The following is an 8,006-nucleotide window of genomic DNA, read 5'->3' on the forward strand; positions in this document are numbered from 1 at the left end:
CGTGGCATCCTTGGGGAGTTCCGAGCCCCCAACCCTCACTTGGCAATAAGCATTACTTACGTATTAATCGATACGATATAAAATGACGGTTCGAATTCTATGTACATGTGTGCCGTTGGGTCTACCTGTGACAACTACCTTCTAGAAGCATTGCGTGGCCAAGCCTCGGCTGTACCGTCGTCGTCACGATTGACGAATGTTATTCTCCGCATCCCCATCAGTAGCCCACCTTGGCGACGAAAGGCCTGTGATCGATTTGGTGATTAGTACAGGAACCAGTCGCTCCGTCGCCTTATTTGAAATCAACGGTAGTATCATTCAAGACGGACCGACTCGGGCATTGTAACGTATCGATGCTGGAAACTCTTGGGTCTCTTGGGTGGTAGGGGTGAGCGTCAGTCAACTGGTAATATGATGCGTTGGATCACATATTGCTTTTCTTTTGTCTCCTCGCGGGGCGGTCTGTCGTCTTGCAGGGTATCTATCACATCCCTGCGGTGGCCGTTGCTCCGGGGCATCCGCCGGCATGTGTGAAAGTGGCGGTACTATAGTATACCTGGCATATAAAGGCCCATGGATGTTTCCAGACATGGCCAAGACATATACCTGTGGCAGCAAGGTAGCATTCCGAGAAGCTCTGAAGTATTATTAAAGACATGTACTTCACAGGGACCAAGCGATGGAATTTTCTAGAAGGAAAGAGGAGTTCATGCAATCACGAAGACCACAAACCGGCACTGCGTTGGACGCTGTTTGATTTGACGTTTAAACACAAGAGGGCCAATAGGTTAAGGGACATTGGAGTGTTCGACGTCATGGAACATCAAGATTCCAGGTGAAGCATTTCGATGTTTAGCGGTGAACAACTTCAACGAAGTTGTGCCAGGCTATACATAATCTACACACGACAATAATGAAATACGCACTGGTGTTATCGATGTCTAGTCGGCGTGATTATTAAACACTGGTGGATTACGCCATGTTCAGGCTCACGGTAGTATGCCAGTAATATGGTACGTACCCTTCAATTCCCAACCCTCCAGGGCCAAGTTCAAGATGAAACTTGTTTATTGATTCTGTTAAGATGCCACTGACCAGTCCAGGTCCAGGCATGGGGGGTCCCCTGATATTGCTCGACAAAGGTCGTGTCGCCAGTCACTTGGCCGAGGATCACGGGCCATGAGAACGAAGGCCGACCATCCGGGACGTGCTTCAACCCGCCAGGTAAATGGAAACATCGCCTTCGGGGGACCAGGGATCGAGAGCGGCAAATGTTTTAGGGGGAGACGGTAGATCGTTCCTTGATGATATATGTCTGGTGGCTTTCAAGGACCTATTGTTTACTGTCAGAGATAATCCAACATCCAGATTATGATGATGACTTGATGTCACCAGTTCTTGATTCTGAGCAAATAGTCTTTCTTTATAATACCTTCGTTTGTCAGTTGAAGAGAAGAACAATAACAATAACGCTTCCTCAAGATGGATCATCGACACTCTGCGCCGATGACCATGCTTCCCAGCTACCAGTCCTCGCTCCGCAACACGTTCAGTCCGCCCAGAGGTCACTGAGCCCACCAGTCAATCCCCTCAAAATAACGAACCTTGGGCTTCAGAGATGAGAGAATGGGGGCGCAACGGTCCCGTACAGGAGCTTCCCTGCAAAGAAGACGATGTTTGGTGGTCGGTAAAGGGGCACGCAGGCTCCTCCAGAGGGAGCGACTCGCTCAGTAAAGCACAAGAAGATCCCAATCTTGTAAGTGACTCTTGAAATATCAAAACACGTCTCCTTAATAAACATCACGACGAAAGTGCTAACAATACCACAAAAAGGTTACGTGGGACGGCCCGCAAGACCCCCAAAACCCCCAGTCCTGGTCGATGCCCCAAAATACGCCCAGTCCCTCATCCTGGGCCTGTTCCTCTTCATCGCCAACTTCTCCGGCACCATGGTGGCGCCCGCGCTCGACCTCATCGGACGGGACCTCAACATCCCCGCGGGGCCCGAGCGGACGCTGATCCTGTCGACGTCCCTGTTCGCGGGCGCCGTCGCGCCCATGTTCTGGGCGCCCCTGATAGAGGTCTACGGGCGCGTCCCCGTCATGGTCTACCCCACCTCCTGCAGCTCGTCTTCAACACGGCCTGCGGGTTCGCCCGGACGGGGCCGCAGATCAACATTTTTCGGTTCCTGGCGGCTGTGGGGTCGAGTCCACCGGGTATCGTGAGTTTCATTCTTCCTGCCCGTTGTCTGTCTTTCTCCGCAAGCTGACTTGGGCCCCTCCTATACTAGATCGCCCCGGGACTTACCGCCGATATGTACCCCGCCAGCATGGGCGGCCTGGGCGACACGATGCACTCGATGCTGCCCTTCGTCGGCACCGCCCTGGGCCCGATCGTCGGGGCCCAGATCGCGCAGACGGGCGAGTGGCGCTGGATCTTCTGGTCGACGTCCTTCCTCAGCATCCTGGCCATGACGCTGGGCCTCCTCGTGCTGCGGGAGACGTCCCACACCGTGATCCTGGGCAAGAAGGCCGCGAAGCTGCGGAAGGAAACGAACAACCCGCAGCTGCACTCCCAGTACCACCACCCGGGCATGTCGTTCGCGGCACTGTTCAAGAAGCGGCTGGTCCTGCCGTTCCTCATGCTGGTCACGCACCCCATTGTGCAGCTGCCGTTCCTCTACCGCGCGTACCTGTTCGGCATCATCGCCCTCATCATCTCGACGTTTGAGCAGGTCTGGGAGGACGGGTACGGCATGGACAAGAGCACCGCCAGCTTCAACTACTTCGCCCTCATGGCCGGCTTCATCATCGGCCTGCAGCTCAGCCACCATTTCATTGACGGGGTACGTTGGATCTAAACCTGACTAAACAATCTGACAAGCAATCTGCCTTGCCTTGCCTGGTGGCTTGGCTTGCATGCATATATGTGCGGGGAAGAAGAACACAAAAAAGAAGCTAATGCGCGTTCTACTATCTACCTAGACATCCGCCCACTTCCGCAAAAAGACCGGCCGGGACCACGTCCCCGAATGGCGCATCCCGCCCAGCATCGCCACCGCCATCCTCGTGCCCATAGGCCTGCTCCTGTACGGCTGGACGGCCCAGAACAAACTACACTGGTCGCTGCCCGACCTAGCCATCATCCTGCTGGGGATCGGTTGTATTCTGGGTTTTTTTAGCATGCAGCCGTACGTGACGGACTCGTGCGGTCCCGAGTACGCGTCGAGCGCGCACTCGGTCGGCCAGCTGCTCAAGGGCCTCTTCGAGTTCGCCTTCCCGCTGCTCGGCCCGCCGCTCTACGCCGGGCTCGGGCTCGGCGTCGGCAACACCCTGCTCGCGCTGCTCACGCTCGCCATCGGCGTACCCATCCCCATGGTCTTCTGGTTCTTTGGCGAGACCATCCGCGGCCGCAGCAGGGCCGGGTTCCCCGTTTGGCCGAGCACGCGGTGAAATCTTGGGGCAGTGGTTTCAGCGGTGTGCATGTCTGTATGGGTGTGCATGGGCGCCCGGTTGATCTTCACCATGAATGGCAGGGGTTGCGATTGAGCATGCCAGGGGATCAGGGGATCTGGATCAACCAGACTTGAACCCCGGGGTATACCATTCATTCTATTATGTTATATATCATTTTCCGTATATTATACGGAAAAGAGGAGGAAGAGGGGCAGTTGACAGTGGGAGTATCGGACTGCCGTTGGATTTGTTTTCTTTTCTTTCTTGGCATCTTTTGTTGGTTTCCGATTCGCTTGGGTTCTGCAGGCCAGACAGATAGAAGAAATCAAATCGACATTCTAGATGAAAATGGCACCATGGTGGTTTGATACCCGGGATGTATGTGACCCCTTATAATGAAGGTGCCCGGGAGCTGATTTAATTAATCCCCGAGATCTACACAGTTCTGAAGCTTGGTGCTTGGAGACTCCCATGCATCATTACATGTGCGCACGACTATAGGTATGTAATGGAATGCCAAGGTATTACATCGCACTCATCATATATCATATACTACCTACATATGCGACACACTGCCCAGCCTTCGCCCGGTTTGCCCTGAGCAGCACTGCCGAAGCATTCAATGTTACCGCCACCACGAGCACCGCCACGGGCCACCGTTACATCGCACCAACATGGACTTGTGACACGTCCGCCTCCGTGGTTTCACGCCGCGCAATAGCTATTACATTGACCGCACTGAGCAACTTGGAAGTATTGGAATCTTGCGACTCTTGTCCATACTTGGCTGCATTCTTGACCGTCACAGAGTTGATGCTAGAGGCGCCGGTCACAAACAGTATGTTTGACTACCGCTGCTTCTTCTTCTGACTACCGTTGGGCTGAGCGTATGCCGCGCCGCATAGCGCCGCATATGCGGCTTGAGAAATCGAGGAGTAGATGAGAGACATACTTTGAGTCAGTCGTATGTAAAGAAGGTCTCGTTGTTCAACCTGATGACTTGCACAAGTATTAAAAGCATCACCATCCCGGGGGTTTGGTGAAGTCGAACCGAGAATGAACGCATAATTTGTTAGAACCAGGACTCGAAACCAATTTCTAGATATCTCGTCATGGAAAATCTATCAACAGACACAAGCCACATCAGGGAGTGGCGGTCCATCATCACCCTCGTCGCCTTCTTCCTTGCCAGTAAGTAGTAGCGCCCCTTAGCATCCCCCTCCTCCTCCGATGTCACTAACTCATCATCCTCGCCCTCAGATATCGCCGTGCTGTTCCCCTTCCATATCCCTCTACCCATCCCCCGCCTCCTGTGGAATGCCACCCTGAGCGTACTGGTCAAGCTGCGCATCATACCACCGCGGCGTTCCAAAGAAGATGCAAGTCAAACTCACCACAACCATGGAAAGACGACGGGTAGTGGCATCTTCCGGATGTCCCACTTCCCCATCAACATGGTAACAGCCCCGCTGCTCGCCGACCTCTTCCTCCTCGCCACCGGCACCATCGGCCGCGCCGAAGTCTACGCCGGCACCGTCGGCGCCAACAGCATCGACCCCATCGACGTCATGCTCTTCTTCATAACCCTCGCCTACATCGCCCTCTCGCTCGACGCGGCGGGCCTGATCCGCTACCTCGCATGCCGCGTGCTGAAAGCCAGCAAGAGCGGGCGCCGCCTCTACTTCTACCTGTACGCCTTCTTTTTTGGCTTGACGACCTGCATCGGCAACGACCCCATCATCCTGTCGGGGACCCCGTTTTTAGCGTATATCACCCGCATCTCCAACATCGAGGACCCGGCCGCCTGGGTCTACGCCCAGTTCGCCATCGCCAACATCGCCTCGGCCATCCTGGTCTCGTCCAACCCGACCAACCTGGTGCTGACGGCGGCCTTCAGCATCCGCTTCATCGACTACACGGCCAACATCATCGTGCCCGTCCTCTTCACCGTCGTGCTCCTGTTCCCCTTCCTGCTGTTCGTCGTCTTCCGTGACAAGGGCTGCATCCCCCCGACCATCGAGATGCAGAAGCTCAACCTGCTGCACGACGGGGATGGAGAGGAAGGAGAAGCAGACAGAGCCCCCGTGAACCCCAACATCCCCTACGCCCACGCCCAAAATGGCGACGACCAGCAGGGCCTCCGCGAGGTTCTCAATCCCTACCTGGACAAATGGGGCGCCGTCTTCGCCGCCCTCGTCATGGCTGCCACGCTCATCGCCATCCTCGCCCTCAACGCCGCGACGGGCGGCGAGGTCCCGGTCTATTGGGTCACGCTGCCCGCGGCCGTCGTCATGTTTTGTCGGGACGTGACCTCCGGGTGGCTGAACCGGCACGAGACGCGCGAGCTGGCGCGCCGCGGTCAGCGGGAAGCCGAACGTGCCGAAGTGGCAGAGGCTATCATCGCGGAGCGTCGTCGTCAGCACCACGAAGAGCTCTGTGAGAAAGAAAATTCGGGGCTCCCGAGGCGACGAGCTGCGGCTCCTGCTGTTGTTTCCCCCAGCAACACCGAGGTAGAGCCCTCTTTGGACCGAGACCGAGACCACGACAACGACAGCATCCGCCCAGCACCCACCTCGACCGACGACGACGGGGAGAAAACAGGAGTCAGAGCCGGAGCGCCACCGACGCCGACCTAGAGCGCCAGATCTCGCAAGAGCTCCAGCTTCGACACCTTCAACGACAACAGCCGCCGGAGCAGACCAAAACCACGCTCGTGTCGCTCTGCCGCGACGCCCAAGCCTGGGCGCGCGCGACGTTCCCGACGGCCACGACCGTGCTCTCGCTGCTGCCGTTCCCGCTCGTGCCCTTTGCCTTCGCCATGTTCGTGCTCGTGGAGGCGTTGGTCACCAACGGCTGGGTGCCCGTCTTCGCGTACGCGTGGCATCACTGGGTGGACAAGACGGGGACCGTGGGCGCCATTGGCGGGATGGGGTTTGTGTCCGTTATCCTCTGCAATGTGAGTTCTCTCGATATGATGACTACCTACTTCCTTACAATGGGATTATGTATATCGGGCTAACCTATTCCTACTACCTACCCACAGTTCTCCGGCACCAACATCGGCACCACCATCCTCGTCTGCCGCATCATCCAAACCTGGCAGCAGATCCACGCCGACGCCTCAAGTAACATTAGCGACCGCACCTTCTGGGGCACCGTCTACAGCATGGCCCTCGGCGTCAACTACGGCGCCTTCAGCTCGGCCTTCAGCGCCTCGCTCGCGGGCCTGCTCTGGCGCGACATCCTAGCCAAGAAGGGCATCCTCCTCCGCCGGACCGGCTTCCTGCGCGCCAACGTGCCCCTCATCTCCGTCGCCATGGCTGTCGGCCTCGCCGTGCTCATCGGCGAGATCTACATCATCCGGGGCGAGCAGGCGTATGCGCTCAGGTGACGTGACAAAAAGGGTGGTGGGTCGCAACGTTCGCTTTGGGGAAGAAGAGCTGTACATATGGTGATGAGTTATGTAGCTCCCTCGGCAGTCACCTAGTAGGAACCATTTCCTCCGTGCCACGTGTGCCTCGATGGATAGTATGGGGCTTTTCCATAGTTATTAGGTACTGCAGCGTGGCCATTTCACATTGGAACCCCACCTGTAACACAATGAGAAAATGAATAATATTGTACTTGGCATCGAGAGATATGTTGGTGCAAACTTTTCACCTTGGACGCCCACTTCACGTGTCAGATTGGGCATCAAGGCATGATGAATCCATCGTCAGATCAGCAGGAGGGGCAGACGCACACTCCAGGAGAATGCCCCATCCCCACCAAAACACGCTCATTCGAGTCATACACACAATTTGAAGACAGTGACATCAGAAGACCACCAGATCACCAAGAAGCAATCAAAGTATTGCATGTAATCATGTTTATTCCAGGAAGCCCTTGCCGTTTCTAGCTAGACGGACGACCTGAATTCCTATATACCTAAACTATTGAACAAGTTTCCCCAGCGATGAAGCTCAATCGCGACGACATAATTGGTATCTGTATTCGATAAAAGGACTGCCTGCCGGCCGGCTCATTCGCCCAAGTCCCGTTTATCCCTTGGGTATCGATTTTTGTGTATCCGCCCAACTCCATCTCTCCATTCTCAAAACGCCAAAAGACAATTATCAATCCTCTGTCCTCCACCGTTGGCCTGGGCAGTTGATTTTGGGTAGCGAGCGATGCGATGACAAGCTGAACGCCAGAGTGTGAACCCATCACAATCCAGGATAGACCCACAAGCAGCACCGAGCGTGAGAACCCGGAGAAGCTTCAGTCATCTTAGGAAAAACATAATATGGAAACAAGAAGGCAGTGGGCTCCTCGTAGGAGCCTTGCCTCACAGTTCACAGTCTCGAGTCCAGTACTGGTTGATAGATAGCATAGCGTTTTGGTTGGATAGAACATAATTGTTGCTAGCAAGTCGACAGCAATCTAGTCCAACTTGAGCAAGGCCCATCCCATCCATCCATCTCAGCTATCAAAACGCCAGTGTCCTGTCTATCGGTTCGACTCCTGCAGGTGCGCACAAACTTGGGCCACCCAATGCCACCACTCAGTAGA

The 8,006-nt window shown here is 55.5% G+C and overlaps 2 protein-coding genes across 2 annotated transcripts; both read left to right on the plus strand.

The window, feature by feature from the left end:
• Positions 1 to 1,482: 1,482 nt before the first annotated feature.
• Positions 1,483 to 3,452, plus strand: PG994_009883 (mfs multidrug transporter-like protein; the record flags this gene model as incomplete). Its single annotated transcript, XM_066861292.1, has 5 exons — positions 1,483 to 1,564; positions 1,873 to 2,105; positions 2,126 to 2,221; positions 2,291 to 2,845; positions 2,985 to 3,452. The coding sequence occupies 5 exons, from the start codon at positions 1,483 to 1,485 to the stop codon at positions 3,450 to 3,452; spliced, it is 1,434 nt and encodes a 477-aa protein (XP_066710402.1).
• Positions 3,453 to 4,567: 1,115 nt separating this feature from the next.
• On the plus strand, positions 4,568 to 6,846 carry PG994_009884 (uncharacterized protein; the record flags this gene model as incomplete). Its single annotated transcript, XM_066861293.1, has 4 exons — positions 4,568 to 4,646; positions 4,716 to 5,941; positions 6,010 to 6,411; positions 6,499 to 6,846. The coding sequence occupies 4 exons, from the start codon at positions 4,568 to 4,570 to the stop codon at positions 6,844 to 6,846; spliced, it is 2,055 nt and encodes a 684-aa protein (XP_066710403.1).
• Positions 6,847 to 8,006: the final 1,160 nt, after the last annotated feature.

Source organism: Apiospora phragmitis (genome assembly GCF_038363925.1).
Source record: "Apiospora phragmitis strain CBS 135458 chromosome Unknown utg000010l:1.0-9815664.0:1.0-9183399.0, whole genome shotgun sequence".
Taxonomy (NCBI): Eukaryota; Fungi; Ascomycota; class Sordariomycetes; order Amphisphaeriales; family Apiosporaceae; genus Apiospora; species Apiospora phragmitis.